The sequence below is a fragment of the Panthera onca genome, chromosome B1 (genome assembly GCF_046562875.1).
Source record: "Panthera onca isolate mPanOnc1 chromosome B1, mPanOnc1 haplotype 2, whole genome shotgun sequence".
NCBI classification, from domain to species: domain Eukaryota; kingdom Metazoa; phylum Chordata; class Mammalia; order Carnivora; family Felidae; genus Panthera; species Panthera onca.
Window position 1 is genome coordinate 173,063,870 of NC_138342.1, and position 22,753 is coordinate 173,086,622.

Here is a 22,753-nt window from a genome sequence, read left to right on the forward strand (position 1 = left end):
TCCAATCCTCTGGTTTATTGGTCTAGTCCCTCCTTCTCTCTCTGTCTCTCCCTCTTAGTTCTGATTGAGGCTCACTGGAGAGCCTAGGATTGAATTATTAAACAAGGGCAGAGAACGTAAAAAGGAAAACAAGTAATAAAAGGCAGATGCAGAGAAATGCATTTACAAAATCAGCCAAAATAGAAGTACATACAGCACAGTGCATTAAAGTTTTGTGCCTGTTTGTACAGGTAGCTGAAAGATGAAAATACAGGGTGGATTTTTAGTTTGGGTTTGTTCTTTGGTTAAGTGAGAAATACTAACATAGCAATGGAGGAATAATAATACAATGGTACAGCTTTTTTGAGTGGAGACATTTTGAGACTTATTTTACAACTGAACTGTTCTGGAAATCAAGAACAAGGTAGAAAGTGGAGATAATGGAGAGAAGGTGTAAATAATGATAAACTTCCCCTTGGTCTCTCAATGCCTGACCAGTCCTTTCAGCCTTAAGGTCAAATTCTGGATATTTTTACAGATATTTTTCACGTGCAAAGTAGAAATCTGTCTCCTAGGAGCATCGTGGGGATTAAGGGAGATCTGCAAAGTGTCCAGTTTATAGTGAGTGCATCATTAATGCATCTTTCAATGACGTACATATACATCTTTTGGCTGATGACAAGTGTTTCCTGGTTGTTTTCCTTATACCTCTTAACTATTGAAGATGCTTTCAATACAAATCTAATAATAACAGCAGCAAACATTTATCTCGTATTCTAAATCATTTAATCTTAGAAACAATCCTATGAGGTAGGATTGTTACCCGCATCTCATCACGGCCTCACCATTTGGCAGCCTGGCTTCGGGGCCCAGTTCTTTCCTCAACCACCGCTTCCACTTTTTCAGCAGGACAGACCTGGGCCGCTTTTTCGGCCATGTTCTGCTACTAGCAAACTCAGTTTTCTGTTCAGAAAACACTGAACCGCTTTCAGTCGCCAAGGGCTCTTGCCTCAGTTGCCGGGACCCATCAGAAGGTAATTTATTTCACCCAGATGGAACCAGCCCAGCTGCGTCTTTCTCAGACCCAGGAACTGTTCCCCTGGCCGAGCCGCAAGTCTGCACACACCACCCCCCCCCCCCCCCCCCCGGTCTTTTATTTCATCGGCCATAGTGTCACTATTTTGAGTAGAAACACAGTATGCTCAAAGACACAGGATCCCGCGAATCCACCGCGAGCGAGCACGGTAACCGCACGGCTGAGCCCGCCCGGGAATCCATGCACATGACGCGAGGGTTTGGGACACTGATGTGCGCGGGACCGCGGACTGGGCCAGGGACAGAGGGCAGGACGAGCGCGGCAAGACACCAGACCACCAGCTCGCGCACCAGGGCGCGGCGAAGGCCAGGCAGCCCCGGCGCAGCGCGGGGCGGAGAAGGAAGGGGCGGGAGCCAGGAGCCGGGCCGGCCGCTCCCCGCCCCGCCCCCTCTGGTCTCCGCCCCGGCCCTCGCCCCGCCCCGCCCCGCCCCTCGGGCCCGGCCCGGCCGCTCCGCCCCTGGGTGACGTCACTGGCCAGGCCAGCCGGCGCCATTTTGAAAGTAGAGTCGCCTGCCCCTGCCGCCGCCGCCGCCGTCCCTGTCGTAGCTGCCGCCGCCACTGCCGGAGAAGGAGAGAGAGCGGGGAAGCCCCAGAGTGAAATCCACCATCCTCCTGACTGGTCTGCCCGCCCCTCCTTCCTTCTTCCCCGACCCCCGCCCTCTCCCCCCACAGGTGCCATCCGCCGCCATCCGCCCTCCCTACCCCCCCATCCCCAGGTGAGGGGGGTGAGTTCAGGAAGCGGCGACCCCGAGGAACCCAGCAGGGTCACCATTTGCAGCGCAACATGGCAGGTAAAGGAGAAATCACCCTCGTCCACTGACAAGGCACCGCTTCCTTCCTCCTCCCTCCATCACCCCCTAGCGACCGTCTGTGCGTCGCGTAGAGCCACGGGGCGCCCCTTGGATTTCAGGGAATTGGTCAAGTGGGGGGGGGGGGTGGGTGGGGAGGGCTTGTTGAGGCGAGGGGCGGCAGTGATACCTAAATGGCTTTTTAAATGAGGGCTGGAACCTTGGCATGGGTGGGGGTGGGGTGTGTGCTGGCGAGCCGAGGGGTAAGGCGTGGGTGGGGCGGGGTGGGGGCGAGTGCAGATTTGTTCCTACTCCTTTGGACCCGGTGTAACCTCTGCTCCCCCCACCGTCTCCTCCCCGTCCTTCCCCCCCCCCCCCCCCCCCGCCCCGAGCTTTTTATATGGATCTTTCTCCATATAATTCCAATTTTTTTTTTCCTGCTGCAAGCCTTCTTGGGTGTTTATACTAACCGTATTTTGTACTGAGAGGGAAGAGTGCCTTACAAGTTAAAATACAATGGGGACCTATGTGTATTTTTTCCCCACTGTGGATACATGTATTTTTGAGACCATGAACCTTTATTTTTTGTCTTGAACCAGCTCCCTTTCGTTTCTTACCCTTCGTGTCCAAAGAGTGCAAGGCCTTGTTAATCCACCAAGTTGCATGAAAAATGTGATTTAAACTTTCCGTTTTGTATGTTAGTTTTTGTGCAGATGTCCTTTTCCCAAAAGGGTTTCATGGAGTTAGTTAAAATAGTTGTGGAGTTCAGCGATATAAATAGCCAAGGGGATTGATTTAGGTAAAAGCTTGGGAGGGGGGGCGGGAAGGATGCATGGAGAAAACCGGCTTGGAATATTTAGCAAGGAATGATGGTGAAGGAAGGAAAAGGTGATTGCTTTGAGGATTATCTTTATACATTTTGATGTTGCTGAGTATCTTCCTGCTTCTAGTAGAACCAATTCTAGTTCTTGATTCAATTTCTTCCTTTATAGCGCCAGGGCATTTCCTTCTTAGTGCTTGGAAGTGAAATAGAAACATTGAGGAACTAAACCAATTCTCCATGCGTTTTCTAATATTTAGATAATCTTTAAATAATCAAACCTTTAAAAAAGTTAACATGTTGGATTGACTTAGGGTTTGCTGTAAACAAGTTGCTCCTTTGGCCTTGTCGAGTAAGCGAAATTAAAATTGTTTTGCACAAGATGATGACAAATGAGCAAAATTGTTTGCAAGGTCCTTTGGACTCTGAGGGATAAGGTGGAGGGAGGCAAAACAAGCTTCCTCTGACAGGCTCTTGAGCTTTTATTTCGGTTTCTTTTCCTGTCTGGAGGCCGTGATGTGCTGGTAATGAAATGCAAAGAAATGGGTGGTGAGTGTTGTGTTTGCTGTGTGTGTGCTCTGGTGATTGGGTTCACACGAATCATTACTCCTCACCCGGGCAGTAATGTTTCTGAAGTTTTCTCTCCGTTCCGTGTTTTATGGTAGCTTAACCTTATTAACCCTTCTGTAGGCTTAAAGGAAAACTGTCTAATTGGTGGTATTTACTTTTCTCTGGTAGGTCTTGCGTGACCGTAAGGCTTTTACTGTCTTTGAGGGGAAGGGAAAATGGAAGTTCTGAACACATGTGCCATGTTAATGGTAGTACATGGCCTTTAGATTATCTCATACCTGGGATCTCTCTCTCTCCTTGAATCCAGTGCCAACTGTTGGAGACTAACCTTCCGAATTAATGCTCTGGGCTGGTGGTTGTATGTGTGGGCAGTACTAGGCTATTAGTATCATGCCAACCCTGGATACCATCTCTGTGTTTACGAGAGTAAACATGAACAGAACTGGGTTTTAATTGGTATGTTTTCTTTTTCCAGGAGCTGGAGGAGGGAATGATATTCAGTGGTGTTTTTCTCAGGTGAAAGGAGCAGTAGATGATGACGTAGCAGAAGGTAAGAAAGCATTTAATAATGCAAAGTTTGAATATGGAATCTTCAAAATCTTGATACTGAAGGATTTCTTTGCAGCTGAGTCTGTTCCAGGTTAAGAACATACTGTGTTTATTGCATAAGCAATGGAGGAACAGTTTTAAAGTCATCTTTCTGGAAAATAGTCTTCAGGTTTTTTTTTTTATTAATACCTTGTATCATTATTTTTTATTTCGATTAAATGAAAGGAGCACTGGATGATGATGTATTTAAAACCGTCACAAGAAAAATCTAAGGCTTGTATCATAAGGGTTTCCTGGCTGTATAAATTTCTCGTACAAATAAACGGTGATGCATTTTCATGTTTGTAAATCATTTTTAGATAATTGTGTTGAAATACATATCAGCATTTAGCTCGGAAACATTTTTCAAAAATGAGTATCTTTTTTGAAGGAAGATTTTTAGTTTTGTTTTTTTTTGTGTGTGTGTACTTTGAGAGGGTGATGTTGGTTGACATTCTGTGAAGAAATGCTGACTCAAATGATACATTTTATTGTCTTGTAAGGATTAATTTAGGTGGATAAGAAAACAACAGTGTTGTGGATATATAGCATGGCTTCCTGGGAGCTTATTCTGGTGCAGTTAGAAGCTGGCTTTGATCGGTTGAAGTATTTAAGTCTTCTCCCAAATTTCTTAGTGTATTTCAAAAGCTTAACATTTTGAAACGTTAGGGTTTTGCACTCATTTGAGGTGGTCTTAGGCGCTGGAGGCATTATTTCCCATAAAGTATTTGTATTATTTCATTGTTCAGAAATATTATTTAAAGTTTGAATTTTAATGGTATCCTGTCTTGAATTACAGTAGGAATTTTTGAACAAAATTCAAACGAATTAAAATGTACTTTTAATTAAAAAAAAAAATGTCTAGGGGCACCTGGGTGGCTCATTTAAGCGTCTGACTCTTGGTTTTGGCTCAGGTTGTGATCTCACAGTTTGTGCGATGGAGCCCTGTGTTGGGGCTCTGCGCTGAGAGCATGGAGCCTGCTTGGGATCCCCCCCCCCCGGCCCCTTTCATGCTCACACTCTCACTCTCAAAATAAACTTAAAAAAATTTGTCTAGTGAAAGTTTATAAATCATCTTTCTCTAAACAGTATTGTCCTATTAAGATTCTGTTTCTCACCTACTGCCTACAGTGCAGTTTGTTTTCAGGATTTCTTTGATGATAGGTTGATGACTTTGTATTGAGCCAGTGAAGGGTTTGGATTTGCTTGTGCCCGTGTCTTTCTCAAAGAAGTGTCTGATCAGTTTGGCGGGTCCTTTGGGGAGCCAACTGGTATCCATTATATTTGTGATACTTTACAGAGCCCTGTCACATTTCTGATGAGTCCTCATCTGTTTTTCAGATGAGAAATTAGACGCTTTAGTTAAGAGAGTTACTGATGGTCACACAAATGGTACAAATCAAGGTTTTCTGGTGAAGCCTATGGTGTTTGACTTGAGAGATCCTAAGTTCAAGGGAGGAGCCATATGTGACTCATTTTGTGATTCCATTACCTGTTGAATAGTAGGCACTCGGATATTGGACCATGCATTCTGTGCTGTTGTGTAGTATGCACCAAGTTATGAGAGTGGTGTATACTAGAAAACTTCTTTTGTTGATTGCCATTGATTTTTGTATGAAAGATCTGTTGGGGGGCTTCCTAAATGTTGAGCACTGGGGCTGCGAGGTGTCTGAACATAAACCCTGCCCTGAAGGAGCTTGCAGTTTACTTGTTAAATGGTAGGCAGAAAGACCACGTGAGTTTTATTTAATTAGAAGAAATTGATGGTTCCAAACTTAACCTAACTGAATCAAATGATAGTTTGTGGTATGTATCATGGGATCAGTTGTAATTCTCTTCTTCTAATGCTTAGGAGCTGTATTTTGCTATTGATTCATCAAATAATTTTCTTTTGAGGTTGTTAAATAATACTTTAACATACAACCCCATCATCTTACCATGTTGAGGCTTAGTATGTACATTTTAACGACTTAACTCTAGCACGTATGTGTATGCTAGTGTATTAAGCATAACAAGCACCCAGTTTTCAAATGATACTCTGTCAATTTGGGGATTTTTGCATATGGCAGCTTACTTGTCATAGTGTATTATGTTTATGTTACTAAGGGAAGGTTTGCTTTTCCAAAATAAGATTAATATGTTTTCTCCTTTGGTTTAGACTGTAATCTGTAAACAGGTTACATCTAGCTCAATCTTTAGTTCAGCTTGCCTGTTTTCTGTTAATGATGCATTGGAAGTTCTTCACCACCAAAAGCTCCAAATTGTCTTTCCTCCTACATGCAGTTAGCTGTCATGGCATACCATTTTTACTTCTGTAATGCTTTAATCTTCTTTCCGTACCCACTTTCAGCTTAGTTCAGGTTCTCAGTATCTTTCTTTTCAGGTTGCAGTAACTTCCTAAATTTCCTAAACTTCCTAAAATTTCCTGCTTCTCGTCCTTTATTTTGCTTCTCAGTTGATCTTAAATGCTAACCCAGTTTTATGTTCCTCAGAAATCTTCAGTGGTCACTGCATCTGCAGGGTTACATTCAAATATTTCAGCCTAGAGTACCAGACCTGTCACCAGTATGACCCCTGTTTCTCTCAGTTCATTGCTGATACGGTTCATGATCCAGCTCAGTGGATGCTGTTCTTCAAAAAAATTTTGTGCGCTCTTACTCGAGGGTCTTTGTTTTTGCTCTTCCCACCTTGGAATGCCTGACACTCCTCCCATACTTCATCGCTTATCAGAATCCTTCAAGTCACATTTGTAACTCTTTTACTTCTCTTCCTTTTTTGGAAATATTTTTTACAGTCTTTCTTCAGAGCACTTTGTATTTATAATTTACCCTAAACCTCTGCGGTTATACTGTAAGCTTAGCGCAGGACTAATGCATCTTTGTGCTCTGTCCAGAACGTCCTATACAAACTTCTGTGCTTAGAACGATGCCTGGCACACAGTAGGTGTTGAGTATTTGTTGAATGAGGGAATGTGAGTGTTAGGAGGCTTTGAAGGGGAAAGAGATGGGGTGAAAAGATGATTGAGACATACTTCTGGAAATCGTAGAGGTATTTACTCAGCAGGCTTTGTAACTGGATTGATGTTCTACAGCTGTGTAATGGAAAGAAGTCAGGAGACCTTGGGCTTTTATCCTGGTGACAAACTAGTGTATGTCACTTGGGATAAGTGCTTCTCTGGGTTCCAGTAAGCTTAGCCTTAAGGTGACAGGACTGGATTAGATGATTTCTGTTGTTCTTTATACTGTAGTCTAGTTAATTCTGAAAGATGTTTTAGAAAAGAAGCAGCTCAACATTATTACTGCGAAGTTAAATTGTGTGAGATGTTGGGCTCTTTGGGGGCCTTAATTTAGAAAGAAGTCTCTACTTAATCAAGGCTTAGAATTTTTCATTATGTACATTGCAGAACTAAGAATTTTAATGTTTGACCAGATACTCTTATAGACCTTTGGCTCACGTAGACACTTTTTGGGATACTTCTTCTGTGCATAGGTCTTTTTGGGCACTTTAAGTGGTTTACCTTTGGTGTAGCTTCTTGTCAGAGAGAAGGGTGAGGTACTAAAATCTCTATCATTCAGATGGTCTCCTGTCCTGCAGTTTTCATTTTAATCTTTGTGGTAGTAGTAGTAACATTTTATCATCTGTACTTGAAAATTTTCCTTCACTGACAACTTTCTCTCATGAGACTATAGGTAACATAGACACCAGTTCTAGGCTACATAGTTCGAATCCTGCTCAGTCCTTTACTAGCTGTGTAATCTTGGGCAAGGTAACTCACTTCTTTGTGCCTGTTTTCCTCTCTCTAAAATGAAGATAACAGTAAAATCTATCTGAGGCTGTTGTTTTGTTGATTAAATGAGTTAATATCCAAAAAACAGAAACCTGGCCCACAGTAAGCGTGTTATAAAGGATTTAGCTGTTATTATTTGAACACTTACAGTAAGTAAGGAAGAGTTGGGAGAATGTGAAAACTGGGGAATTGTCTTTAAAGGTTACTAAGAATTTCTCCTCAGCCAAAGTGAAGAGATTTATACATATTCTTTGGTTCCACTAATATAAAGCTCAAAAAACATTCAGCACTAAACCATAGCCTTAGAGACACATATTAAACTGGTAAAACTTTGAAGAATAGCTACAAAATAATTGCTGTAAAAGCCAGTATGTGGTGGTTACCTTTAAGTGATGGAAGGGAGTCGTTCTTGAAAGGGTCTGGGGGGACCTCATGGAGACAGTGTCTTGACCTGGGTGGTGATTGTACTGACTGATTATCCTGGTCATTTTTCTGTTGATTTGTGATTTGTGTGTGTTTGTTAGATTTCACCCAAAAAGGTGTATGTTTGTGTGTGTGTGTGTTTAAATCAATACTGTACTCTAAAAAGGGTTTAGAGTGAACACTGGCCATCCCCACCTTCACCCACTCTCTAATCCTCCCTCGTCCTTCTGAAGGCGATTAAATTGAACTCCTCTAGTTGTATTCCTTAGTGCCTAATTTTTGTGAATAAAATGATATTTCTATTTCTCATCAGTTTTAGACATTTCCAGTTGACTTTCTAGTAGATGAAGATTAAGCTGTTGTCATTATCACCCCCATACCCCAACGTTATAGCACATATTATGGGTTAAGAAGTCAGTGCCCCCAGGGGCACCTGGGTGGCTCAGTCGGTTGAGAGTCCAACTTCAGCCCAGGTCATGATTTTGCGGCTCCTGGGTTCCAGCCCCACGTCTGGCTCTGTGCTGACAGCTTGGAACCTGGAGCCTGCTTGGGATTCTGTGCCTGCCTGCCTCTCTCTGCCCCTCTTCTGCTCATGCTCTGCCTGTCTCACTCTCAAAAGTAAACATTTTAAAAAAAAAAGAAGTCAGTGCTCACATTGTTATGACCATTCAGATATGTATTGAACCCCCATCACCTGGCATCATCAACCCATGGCTCGTGCTGTCCTATGTATACATCACTTGATCCATTCCTAGTCCTCTGTATTTAGTAATAGAAACACTGATTGTATTTTTAAAATCTGGTTAAACAAATTAGAAAAACCAAGATCATCATTTAAAGTGAAACAGTAAGGAATTTTTCCTAATTTTTTTTTGCAGTAGCAATACCTGGTAATCTGTTATTTGCTTAAATTTTACTTGTGGAAATATTAAACATTCAAATACATGTGGATAATCTGAAGTCTGTAATTTTTGGTTAAAAATATGGAACTATTGTTAACCATTCAAGATGGTTATTTTAATTTAATGTAAATTTTCATTATTTAATAGTTAATATTGTTAACTATTAAATAGTAATTTTAAATATACATCATTTTAATGCGAGTATAATTTTCCTCATTTCCGTATTTGACATTCTTAATTTTTTATAGGAAATTGTTTTAGGATATGAGTTTATTACACGATGCCTGTTTTTATGAAACTTGGATCCACAGGCATAACATCTTTTCAACGCTTGGCTTCCTGTTTACTTTTGGTAGGACTTAGACTTACAGACTGGGTCTTGGGGGAAAAAATTCAATAGTAGAGCCTAAATATTCCCCAAATAAAGATATAACTAAAATTGTGAAAAACAATTTTTGAGATACCACATGAAATTTAATGTTTTTAAATCCATTCCATATATCTAATGCTACATACAGTGTAAACAATTTAAGATCATTTGTGTTCTGTGTTTCTTAGAGTAGTATGCATGTTAGGTTTAGGCACTAAGGCCATTAGTAGGAAAAAAATAGTAGAACCCTGATATGTGTGGATTTCAAAATAGTGGCACATTAGCTATATTCCAAAACCTAATGACCCATAGGAAAGGCCTTATTTAACATTCTTGTATCACATGTGACACTCCTCCTTGCCCTTAACACACATTACTACTGATAGAAGTCTTGTGCTCATGCAGTAAATCACTTAGTGTAAATATGCCCATTAAATAATGCGAATGATTGTATTTATCTAGCATTAGGCAGTATCCTTGTTTTTTGTTTTGTTTTGTTTTTAATTTTTGGGGGGTGGGGTGGTGGCGGGCAGAGAAAGAGGTAGACAGAGGATCTGAAGCAGGCTCTGAGCTGACAGCAGAGAGCCCAGTGTGGGGCTGGAACTTGTAAACTGAGATCATGACCTGAGCTGAACTTCAGGTATGTTCTGATACTCTTAGTGAACTAAATTTTAAAATTCTAGAAAATCGTGGAATAAGCAGCATGATGAGAGGTTGTTTGAAGCAAAGAATTTGTTATTAAGTCAGTAAAAAGATTCCCATATATTATGTATTTGCACATCCGTATTTTCTTAGTTGAGTTGCAACAGGAAAGATAAGCTATATTTTAAGTTTCTTTTGTCGTTAATAGGAAAATTGAATGGTTGGACATAGATGTTTTATTTATTTTTTATTTTGTTATTTTTTTGCAAAAGTTTATTAGAATGTAAGATTAGAAAGGAAGAATAGTAGGAAAGCTCTCTTTACAGAGAGGGGACATTTGGAAGTGAGTGCCCTGGACATAGATGTTTTAGCTAATCTCCTCAACTGTAGTCTCTTTACCTTAGGTGATAATGGAAAATACAATTTAGTAACCAAGGGTCCACAAGTGGCTTTTTAGTAGTAGTAGAGAGAAAGTCTTGGTGATACTTAAATTACATTTCTTATAAATAATTGAATTTGATTATTATCACTACATAATCAGCATGAGGAAGAGATGGCCTGGTCATCTTAATCACAGCGGTCAGCATTTATTGGGTGCTTAACTATGTGCCAAGTACTATGTTAGCTGCTTTATATATTTCATTAATCTTCACCAAAACTGAAATAAGTAGATGTTGTTTTTCCATATTATAGATGAGGAAACTAGGCTAGGAAGATTAATTGTGTATCCTTGAGCAGGTGATGGAACTGGGATTCTTAATTTCAAATTTAATTTCCCTTCTAATGTCCATAATGTAATTTTTTAATTTAAAAGCTTGCTATTTCTCTTCTTAGTTTAAATGAGGGTGTTTTGAGGTTGTTGGAATGTGACTTGTTTAACAGAGTTGTTTGTAATGTCCAGTAGACGTTGTTTTGAAGTAATTAAATCCAATTTGGAGATTTTCTGGATTTTCTAATGGAATTTTTAAGCTAGGATGTTCTATAAGTGGGCTATAAGGGTTTTTTAAATCTTCTGAGGTCGTATGTCACATATTGTGTATACTTGTACATATGTGCATTTTTCTGATCAGAGAGGTCCACACCATTGTCAAAGCAGCTATTTTAGAGTGTGGTCTGATGACTTCTCAACTCTTTCAGAAGGTCTATGAAGTGGAAACTATTTTCATAATAATATGATGCTTGCCTTTTTGACTGTGTTGACATTTGCAGCAGTGGTACAAAAGCAATGTGGGTAAATATGCCGGTGCCTTGGCGTAATCAAGGCCGTGACACCAAATGGTACCAGTAGTCATGGTGATCTTCACCATATACCAGTAGTTTAAAAATGCCAATTTTACATATGAATGTCTTTGATGATGCAGTAAAAACTAATTTTATTAAATCTGACTCTTGAGTACATGTCTGTTAAACATTCTTTGTGACAAAGTGAAAGGTACACCAAAGCACTTCTACTACAGACCAGAGCACAGCGGTTGTCTGGAGGAAAAGCATTGGTGCAGTCACTTGGGTTTTAAGGTGAACTAGCTGCTGCTTTCATGGACCATTATTTTTGTTAGAAATAACTATGGACAAATAAGTGATGATTATTCAGACTTGGATATTTGGCAGAAATTTTCTCAAATGGACAGTGAATTTGTTGCCTCAGTGGACAGTATCTGTTGCCCATGGTAAAATTTGAGCTTTCAAGCACAAATGAGAATATTGGAAAACATGTATCTGCCATCCTGAGTTGGATAACTTCCCAATACTCAAAGAATTTTCAGATAAGATCAGTAGTAATATTAGTGACTGCAGTTTTTTGATGTTATGTAATGAAAGGTGTCAACATTTGGAAGCTCTGTATAACTCTGAATCAGTGTTTTGCAAATATCCAATGCTTGTGAGGTTAAAAAATGATGCATGAGTAAAAATGCAAGACACAGCATTGGATTTTAATGGAACAGACAGCTGATATGGTTTCAGATTCCACAAACCTTTAAGAAACTACTGCTTGTCCAGTTTTGGTGTAGTATCAAAGGGATAACCATAATTACCTGAAAAGCCTATTAAAATACTCCTTTTTCAACTACGTACTTGAATGAACGTGGATTTACTTCATACATCTAACACAACACACTGTGGTGTGTTGAATGCAGAAACAATCAAGAGACAACAGGCATCTTCTGTTAAGCCAGATTTGCAGCAGTGTAAAAACAGTGGCATTCTTCTCACTAATTTTTTGGGGAGCAGGGGAAGTAAAATCTCTTTCTTTTTTTTTTTTTTTTTTTTGTTAACGTGCAGGGCTTATCATTAATATTTTTAAATTGATAAATATTTTAAAATTTGAAAGGCCTTTGGGGACCCTCAGATTTTAATTGTAAGGAAATCCTGCCACCCAGAAATACCTGACAGTTGTTGGTTTAGTCTGTGAGTAGATTTCACTGTATTGATGCTTTAAGAGAGTCTCACAGACCACTGGGTAAGTAATCAGAGTAATATGCTGCTTTTGTGCATGAATGTCCAAAGCTTTCCCATAAAAGCTTTCCTGTGACTTGATATTGTTTCAGCCTACTCCCTTGCTGTTCTTTAGATACCAAATTAGATCTGCTTAAGCTCTTTCAATCTGGTGATCTTGGTGAAGGAAGGATACCTTTAGGACTTTAAAATTATCTATTTTTAAACTTAACCTCCCTTACAAAGATTACATACTAGTGCATATTTGCCAAAATACTTCAGCTTTAAAAGTTTTTGAGGTCTTTTCCCACTATCTGTTCAGGTCCTGTTAACATTAATACTTAATGAAGGATTACTGAGTTCCTCAGAACCTGGCATGGTGCCATTTCTGGGTTGCTGCCTGGTTATTAGAAATGAGTTGGTGCCCTTGGCATTGTGTTTTATTCTGAGCCCAACATGTAGGAGTTTGATGTATTGTTTTTTCTTGGAAGAAAGGCATAAAATTGCCTTGTTAACTTTCTACTTACCAACTCTATTACTAAAGAGAGGGCATGGTGTTTTCTTTAAATTTTACTTGAAAGCACAACATAAGTCTATTTTAAAATAGATGCTGAATTTGCCATTCTAAGAATTCAGTATCAACTCTTGATTGCTTAGTATTTTCAGTACTTTTGTAGTTCTTTTTCTACCCTTTAAAGAACATTTGTCAAAGAACTTTAGGACTTTTAAAACTAGCTATACCAGTTTCTCTTCCATGTTCAAATGCTGGGTTTATTAAAAAGGAAAACTAATTTTTTATAATATATTTTTTAGTTAATATTAGCAGTAGTTGATGGAAATGTCATCTAGGTCTTTGCCAATGTCCTATGTAGAATCCTTGGCAAATCATGATTGAATGGTTTTCTATAAGCCACTATACCAGGAGTTGTAGTTTTGGAATTTTAGTTTCTCTTGGTTGACTTCCTCTGAGAAAACTGGGATTTTCTCTTCTGAAATCTTTGAATAATATCTTTTATACAGTTCGGGGGTGGGGGTTCATGGACCAATGACTGTGTTTAAGAACCTTTGCTTTAATTCAAGTTTTGCCTATGGTTATATGCCTACTGAAATTGGGAGGAGTTGAGGATATTTTATATGGAAATGATAACTTTTAGACTGTTAAGAGGGTATTCTTTCTTAGGAATCCTTTCAGTGCTTACTGTTTCTTCTATGATATTAGAGGGATGAATCTTCTCTAAGGTACTGGACTTGACAACTTTAGTGTGTTTCCATCTTAATTTTTTTTTTTTTTTTTTAATCAAAAACTTGTCTCTATAACCATGGGTAAAACTGTTAGAGGACTATATTGAGTTTTGAACCAGCTGCTTGTTCTATACTTCATTCAGAAGGAATCTAAATTCTTCATTAGCCTGTATTAAGAGAGATACCAAAGTAGATAACAGGGATTGGTAAGAAATAATTTTTAAATTTTCTAAAGATATGGAAAAATTTTAACTTATAGAACCTGACATTGTAGAGCTTTAGGTCTCCTTTGTGTGAAAGTGGAACCTTTTTGTCTCCTTTTTTCCAGCTTACCACAAAGTAAGAGTTCTGTGGGTCTGGAATAGATGTGTTTCTAAGATAACATAAGGGGAATAGTTAGTACATTTTTATTGACTCATTGATTGGGAAGGCTCTATTTCAAGAGAGAAAGGCTATTGTAGGCAATAAATAATTCCTCATCTAGGGATGCAACATGCAAAAATGGTTATTATAGGAACTGGTAGGCTTTTCCCCCTTAACGTAAAAGGAGAATTAATTTTTTTCTAGCAGCAGAACCAATTCTTCAAACGGAATATGTTTTAGCCTATAAAATAAAAAGCTACTTTTAATTTTAATGCATTTTTATTGTTAAAAATACATAACAAAAACCACATAACAAAGCTTACCTTACTAACGATTTTTAAACATACACTTGAGTAGTGTTAACTATTCACATCATTGTGAAACTCTCTCTAGATCTTTTTCATCTTGCAAAACTGAAACTGGACCTGTTAACACTTCCCTATTCTCCTGTCTGCCCCTGGTATCCACCATCTTACTTTCTGTTTCTATGAATTTGACCACCTTAGATAACCTACAAATGAATCCTAAGACAAAAAAGTATTTGTCTTTTTGTCACTGGCTTAACTTCATGTCCTCAGAGTTCATCCATGTTGTAGCACGTGACAAGATTTCCTTCCTTTCTAAGGTTTAATAATGCTCCATTGTATGTAAATACCACATTTTGTTTATCCATTCATACCTTGATGGACATTTAGGTTGCTTCCACCTCTTAGCTAGTGTGTGCTTTTTTAATATATGTCTTTTTATACATGGCTCGGGTTCTATGGGAAGGAACAACAGAAATACTTTCTTTAAAATTGTTCTTTATGTTTGTTTCTGAGACAGAGCATGAGTGGGGGAGGGGTAGAGAAGAGAGGGAGACAGAGAATCCGAAACAGACTCCAGGCTCTGAGCTGTCAGCACAGAGCCCTAGGCAGGGCTCGGACTCACAAACCTTGAGATCATGGCCTGAGCCGAAGTCGGTCGCTCAACTGACCGAGCCACCCAGACGCTCCAGAAATACTTTCTTTAAATGATTGGAGGTTGGGGTTGTAGACAAGGAATGATCAAGATTGTATTTTTTACAACAACCTTTGAGGTAGACACTGCCATTTTGTACACAAGGACACTGAAGCTCAGAGTTGAGCGTCGTTAATCTAAGATTGAGTCAGTAAAACTGTTCTGCTTTTTAGGCTTCCATGTTTCTTCTGTGTGGTTCAGTTTTTAAAAATAACTATTTGATTACAAATTTAAATCTTTTGTTCTCATAGGGAAAGGGTAGAGAGCTAAGGTGAGACCTTAGTTAGTATCCACAAGTGAACAAGAATATGTAATATTGAGTGCCCAGTGCTGTAGAGAATGTGTAGGAAATAGAACAGATCCTTCACTTCAGGTGTATTAGGAGGGTCAAAATTATTAAAATAAGCCTTTTCCATAACTTTGTGGCTTTTGGTATTAACCTGTTGACATTACTGGGAGATCTTTGCAAATCCTATGTAAAAAATTTACAGGTAATGTTGGGATGTAAGAAATTATTTTCCCTTTTCTAAGTTGGCATTGTTTTTAAAGTTTATTTTTGAGAGAGAGAGACAGCACGTGAGCGCACATGCAGGCCAGCAGGGGAGGGGCAGGGGGAGGGCGGGAGAAGCAGAAATCTGAAGCAGGCTTCAGGCTCCAACCTTGTTAGCACAGAGGCCAACGCAGGGCTTGGACTCAAAAACCGTGAGATCATGACCTGAGTTGAGTCAGACACTGAGCCACCCAGGCACCCGTCAGTTGACGTGCTTTTTGATGTTGAGATGGTGATGTAGTACAAATACTTAGTTGTTCTTGGAATTAAATGAAAGAATCATCTTTATCTCAAGTCTAAGACATAAATATGTCTTTCAGTGATTTCAAATAGCTGTGAATCGAATTTACTCATGAGTATCTTTGAAGATCTCTCCCAAGTTAAATGCCCATGGTAGTGTATAAGCCTTTTCTTTCTTCCGTCTTTCCTGTGTGTTTCAAGACCTTCATTTTAACAGTTTGGCCATTCCTTAAAAAGTTAAACATAGATTTAACCATAGAACCCAGTAATTCTGTTCCTAGGTATATACTTAAGAGAATTGAAAACATGTGTGCACAAAAACTTTTACATCAATGTTTATAGCAACGTTAGTCATAATAGCAGAAAAGTGGAAACAAACCAAATGTCTATCTACTACTGACTATGCATAAAGAAAAGGTGGTGTATCTATACAATGGAGTATTATGCAGCCATAGAAAGGAACGAAATGCTGTTAGGTGCTGCAGCTTGGATGAACTTTGAAAACATTATGCTAAGATGAAGAAGGTGGTCACAAAAGACTACATATTATATGATTCTATTTGTATGAAATATCCAGAAGAGGCAAATCTATAGAGACAGAAAGTAGATGAGTGGTTGGTAGGGCTGGTGGATGATGTGACTGCCAGTGGGTACAGCATTTCTCTAAGGGGGTAATGAAAATGTTCTGAAATTAGATAGTGACGACGGTTGCACAGTTTTGTAAATAGAGTAAAAAAGCTGAATTGTGCACTGAATCTGACAAATGAATAATAGTAAATAAACTTATTAGTTTACACATACAAATGGTAAATCCAAACAGTGCAAGAGATACAGAGTGAAAGTATGTCTCCCTCTTAACCCCCTTCTCCCAGGTTCTGTGTCCCTAGAGATACTGTCACAATTTTTTATGTGTTTCAGAAGTGTTTCACAGTTGCAAATTGTTACCTTTAACAGAGCATGTTCATCATTTTAGATTTGAAAGTGGGAAAATACGTTCCAGAAATCCGTGATATGCAAGGTTTATAGGTCCTGTCTTAGGATCAAAAAAATTGCCATAGGATCAAAAAAATTGCCAGGTAGCTACCATTTTCTTTTAACTGTCCTATGAGGTTTCTGTAGCTTCGGACTGAAGAGTTGCTGAGAAGATTGTACATATTTGGGATGTGCATCTAGATGTGCAATTAGTAGATTCTAAAGCTGAGTAAAATTTGTGAAATAACAATGTCTAATACCAAAGTACTAATGTCTCACATATCCAGATCTTTAAAAATAACAATGAGGGGGGGCACCTGGGTGGCTTAGTCGGTTGAGCGGCCGACTTCGGCTCAGGTCATGATCTCGCGGTCCGTGAGTTCGAGGCCCGCGTCGGGCTCTGTGCTGACAGCTCAGAGCCTGGAGCCTGCCTCAGATTCTGTCTCCCTCTCTGTCTCTGCCCCTCTGCTTCTCATACTGTGTCTCTCTCTCTCTCTCTCTCAAAAATAAGATAAACACTAAAAAAATTTTTTTTAAAATAACAATTTGGGTTCATTGATACCTGAAGTCTGTGTCTTATCCCTCATTAAATTAGACCTTGAGTATTTTTCCATCTAGATCTTACCGTTCCTAATGATGTCTGTAGTGACTAGGTCCTTTTTTGGTGATTATTTAATTAGGACTAAACTGGACACTAGTAGGCTAGATCCTAAAGACCAAATGTGTCTTTTTTCCCCCCTCCTTATGTGTCTTTTTGACTATTTGGTAAATACATAGCTCCTTGTTATGTCTGCCATCTCTAATTCTCAACCAAATTTCTTGGAAATTTTGTTAACATTGTACAAATGCCAAAATGTGACGGTTTTTACACTGCTCAGTTTGGTGAGAATACAGTTTCATTAAATTCTTGTTATGCGGTAATTTATTAACATTAATAAGGATTTTTATCTAAGGAAAAAGAATTCTCTGAATGCGAACATAAACTGTCTGATGTATTTTACATAAGCGCTCGAGAAACTTAGCTAACTGCCTATCACTATTGTTTTGCATGCATTATCATTTAATCTTCTCAGCCAGCCTCTGAGGATAGGTATTTTTATTTTATAGATGAGGAAATCAAGGATTAGACAAAGTAACTTGATCAAGGCCACAGTGGTAAGTGGGGAAGCCAGTGGTTGAGCCTTGGTTCTTCTCACTTTAGAACTACCATAAAGTGGGGCGCCTGGGTGGCGCAGTCGGTTAAGCGTCCGACTTCAGCCAGGTCACGATCTCGCGGTCCGTGAGTTCGAGCCCCGCGTCAGGCTCTGGGCTGATGGCTCGGAGCCTGGAGCCTGTTTCCGATTCTGTGTCTCCCTCTCTCTCTGCCCCTCCCCCGTTCATGCTCTGTCTCCCTGTCTCAAAAATAAATAAACATTAAAAAAAAAAAATTAAAAACTTGTTTTACATGTGTAGTTTTGTATAATGCTTTTTTTCTATTTAACATCTAGAAAGATAAATGGCTCTTGTACTTAATTTGGGCATTTTAGTTTTCTACAGTTTTTGCTGTTGTAAATTTATGATGAACATCTTTGTGAGAATCTTAATACTTTAGGGTATGTTTCTAGAAATGGAGCTGCCGGTCAAAAGATACGATCTTTTGATGGCTTATGTAATGTATTACCAAATTGCCTTAGAAAGTTGTTGTTGGTTTTCTCTTCCTCCAGCAGTGAATAGGAGTACCCATTTCCTAACCTGTTGACAACGTCTAGCACAATAATACCATTCAATAAAATCTTTTCCGCTTATTTGTTTGAGCATGTTTAACTATGTAGGTTCTGTTCATGTCCTTTATTGTTCTTTGGGGGTACTTTTCGTATTCATTTGTAAAAGGTAAACTTTCCCCCCACCCCGCCCCCACCTTCCATCATCATAGCTAGCGAAAGTTGTATGGAAGCTCAAAGAAGTCATTTGGGTCTAGAGTAGATGGGAAAGTCTTTTCTAAATGAAGTGGTTTTTTGTTCTTGCCAGGCAATGGAAGGCAGAGGGTAAGAAAAAAACATTTGAGAACTATTACTTGTTAGTTTTCTTATCTGCAAATGGGGCTGATTAGTAGTACTGGCTTTGTTATTCAGAGGATTAAACGTATAGGAGTGCTTAGTTTTGGCATATCCTTACTGCTTGGAAAATTTAGTTGATGCAGTTATTTATTGCATGATTAACAGAAATAACACATTAAAAATTAATGGAGTAAATGCCTATTCAAGCCCACAAATCAAGATAAACTAGTTGTTTTTGAGATTTGGGGCAGGTTATACAGGCACTTGCAGTAAGTATATGTTGCATTAATGAATACAGCTTTAGCTTGGTTGAGTTAGGAGTTTGGGGAATCCAAAGACAGAAGTAGGAAGATTAGTTTTATCGGAATTTGGGTTAGGCAGGGGTCTGGCACTTTGAGAAATTTAAAATAGAAGTTCAAGCTCATTCTTTAGGGGTTTTTTTTTGTTCCATTTTCCTGTTGTTCTCAAGTCTCTCCATTGTTTTGTTTTGTTTTTTTTCTTTCTTTCCTGTGATTGGATACTCTACTTGAGGGGTGGGGCTTTGAACGCACTAGAGCCAAAGCAGCCTTCGCTGCTGGTTTCATTTTCCTCTAGCAGGTAAGAAATGGGAGTTTGGGAGCATCTGAAAGTGTGATCTCAGGAAAATCCCATTAAAAGTGTTGACCCTTAACTGCTGAGGCTCTTAAAAAAAAGCCCTTTCTTCCGCCTCTCTTTGGCGATGTTCTCTATTTCTATCGCGTTATATGATGATCTGAATCCTTTACCAGACCTTGAGCAGACTGATGAGTAGGTGTAGAGCCCATTAAAAATTTTACAGGAGTCTGGAGAGAAAGCACATTTTATTGTACTGGTGAACACCCTTATTTCTCTCTTTGATTCCTTATTCAGAAGTTGTGCTGTGTTTTATTTTGTCAAAAGAATTCTATTAGCGGATACTAGTACTTCTCAAGCTTTCTGTGCTTATGGAGATTATGCAGATTATGATTCTGGGTGTACATCTGGGGTGGAGCCTGTGATTTTTCATCTCTCACCCACTCCAGTGAGAGGGCCGTGTTGCTGCTGTTGCTGGTGTGTTGGTGTACTATCTACACTTCCAGGGGAAAGGCAGCTGGTTTATAGCTTTTGTAGGGGAAGGGAGAACAGGTACGGTAGTATCTTAATTATTTTACTCAGCATTTCTGACAGACTGAATAGATTCATTGTGTTGTTCTCACATCATTTAACATTTGCTCAATAAATGAATAAACACCTCCTGGGGAGCTTTGTACTAGCTGTTAAAAGAGCAGCTTGCAGCACAGTGTACTGCACGTTAGCCATCCCTAATTGTCAGATTGAATTTGTGTTTGTATTTCAAGTTTAGCTCAGGCCAGTATCTTAGCATACATAAAGGTTTGCTTTTGCTAGTAATTTGCTTTTTTAAATAGTTTGGCCCCCTAGTGCTGTGAAAAAGATGAATTTAGGAAATAAAATTTTAACGCCTTAATTGGTTATTTTATAACTGCTAACAGATTTCTAATAAGTATAAATTCTGGTAAGTATAAATGATTAAGTTTTGAATTCTTTATGATTTTCTGTTTGCTTTGTTAACACTGGAGGTACCTTTTCAGTCTCCTATCAGGATTTCTCTCTTCCTAACCACCCAATCTTAGTTTTATTTTAAGTTGATTTTTATTTTATCTGTGTAGCTCAGGTACATAGTTGAACAAGCTGGTAAATTCAAAATGCTTATGAGGAAAAGTAACCAGTTTCCTGCCCCTTTAACCTGTAATCACCTTGAGTCCCCTTCCCCACACTTTTCAACTGGTTTATTTTCCTATTTCTAAGTACATAGCAGCTGTTTATCCATTTTAGATGTCCTCAGAAGTAAATGGTAGTTAAGAGTTTCGTTCTGTTCTGCCTCTCTTACTGCTCCTGTTTTCTCAGTATTGCTATACCATTATTATTGTTGTTTAAACCAGTGTTCAGTGTTGTGGTAGGCTGAGTAATGCTCTCCCCTGCCCCTCAAAGAAAGCCACATCCTAATCCCCAGAACAAGTGAATTTACTTCACCGGAGAGGGAGCAGAGATGGGATTAAATTAATGATTTTGATCTAAGGAGGTTATTTGAGATTATCCTGGCCCTAAATGTAATCACAAGGACCCTTGCAAGGACAAGAGGGAGATAAGATCTAAGGAGGAAGTAGTAGATGTGATACCAGAAGCAAGAGGTTGGAGATACAGGGGAAGGGTCTTAAGCCGAGGAATGCAGGTGGTCTCCAGAGTTTGAAAAGCAGAGAAACCAAATTCTTCCTCGAGTCTCTAGAAAGAAGCCTAGCCAGGCTCGTACCTTGAATCCAATGCAACTGAGTTTTGGGCTTCTGGCTTCCAGAACTTCAGTGTGCTGTTAAGCCACCAAATTTGTGGTAATTTGTTACAGTAGCCATAGGAACCTCATATAAGAGTGGACATACTTGTGTCCATATACCCTGTACTGCTATGCTGTTTTCTCCAGAGTTAATAATTACCTTGATTTTAGCTTGTTGTTGTTTTTAGTCTGTCGCTGCTATTTTCTTTCTGCACCTTTCAATATGATTTTCTTCATTGTCAAAAGAATCAGATAACGTACATACACACCCCACCTTCTGGTGTTTTCTCCATTTTGTTGTTTCAGTCTAGAGTGATTTGCTTTGTTTTCTGTGAATCTATCACTAAACTACCTTAGCTTTTCTGACAGGTGACTAAATCTCCTGTCAGTATATTGAAGTACATCAGATGTTCTATCAGTTTTACTTTTGCCTTGAGCTCTATCCTTCGATATGGCCTGGCTTTTTTCTAAGTTTATTGCATAGCTGTTGTCCTTGTCCTTTCCTTCGTTCTTGTATTTACTTCACCATCATGGGAATTCCTTTTGCTTCTTCTGTGTTGGATCTCCTTATTTTCCTGGATTCCATAACTTCCTTTTTTGGTTTGCTCCCTCATTTTAGTGGTGTGTACCATCCAGTATTTCACAAGAAAGATTTCATGGGTGGTACAGGCTTTGAGATTTTGCTTGCCTGGAGAAGTTGTCTTTACATTACTTTCCCACTTCAAAGTTGGGCTGGTTATTGGAAATAATTTTTCCTCAGAATTTGGAAGGAGTTTTTTCTTCTTTTTTTTAACGTATCTTGAGAGTGTGTTGTGCGCACGAGCGGAAGAGAGGGAGAGAGAATCCCAAGCTTATAGCACGGAGCCTAATGTGGAGCTTGAACTCATGACCTGAACTGAAATCAAGAGTCAGATGCTTAACCGACTGAGCCACCCAGACACCCTGAAAGGCATTTCTTTTGTCTGCTAGTGTCTGTCACTGCATTTGAGAAGCCCGATGCCATGCTGTTTACTCTTCTTTTTTCCTGTTTGGATGATGTGCCTTGATACTGGGCTAGTCGTCCTTGGGCCGTTTCACCTTGTGGATTCTTTTCCTTTAGGTTTTTCCTTCTCTATTTTATTTGTTCTTTCTGTAACTCCTATTATATGGATCTTGGGCTTTTTACACCGATCCTCCAACTTTTTTCTTCTCTTTATGTTTTGTTCTGTGTTCCAGAAATTCTCAGTTTTGCTTTCAACTCTTTCACAGATGTTTTACATTTCCAGTTATGTTTTAAGAGCTCCTTTGTTCCTTTTTCAGCAACCTTTCTTTTTGAGAAGATTGATTTTTTTTAGTGGTCGTTTATTTTTAAGAGAGGGAGAGTGAGCACACGAGCAGGGGGGGGACAGAGAGAGAGGGAGTCACAATCCGAAACTGACTACAGGCTTCGAGATGTCAGCACAGAGCCCGATGTGGGGCTCGAACTCACAAAACATGAGATTGGGACCTGAGCCGAAGTCAGAGGCCCAACTGACTGAGCCACTGAGGCGCTCTGAGAAGACTAATGTTTTAAATTTTTTCTAATCTTGGCATTCCATTTCTTTCACGTTCCTTTTTTCTTATTTATGTC

At 39.3% G+C, this 22,753-nt stretch overlaps 1 protein-coding gene across 5 annotated transcripts in view; it reads left to right on the plus strand.

Annotated features, from left to right (window-relative positions):
- The first annotated feature begins 1,549 nt into the window (after nt 1-1,549).
- PPP2R2A (protein phosphatase 2 regulatory subunit Balpha) overlaps nt 1,550-22,753 on the plus strand; it is an 84,804-nt gene continuing 63,600 nt past the window's right edge. For 2 of the 5 annotated variants that reach the window (XM_060653217.3, XM_060653218.3), the window contains exons 1-2: nt 1,550-1,866; nt 3,729-3,803. In XM_060653217.3, coding sequence (XP_060509200.1) covers nt 1,860-1,866; nt 3,729-3,803 — 82 coding nt within the window. In that variant the 5' untranslated portion in view covers nt 1,550-1,859. Of the gene's footprint in view, nt 1,867-3,210; nt 3,233-3,728; nt 3,804-22,753 lie in introns of those variants that run through there. The other 3 variants (XM_060653215.3, XM_060653216.3, XM_060653219.3) reach the window with 2 other exon arrangements.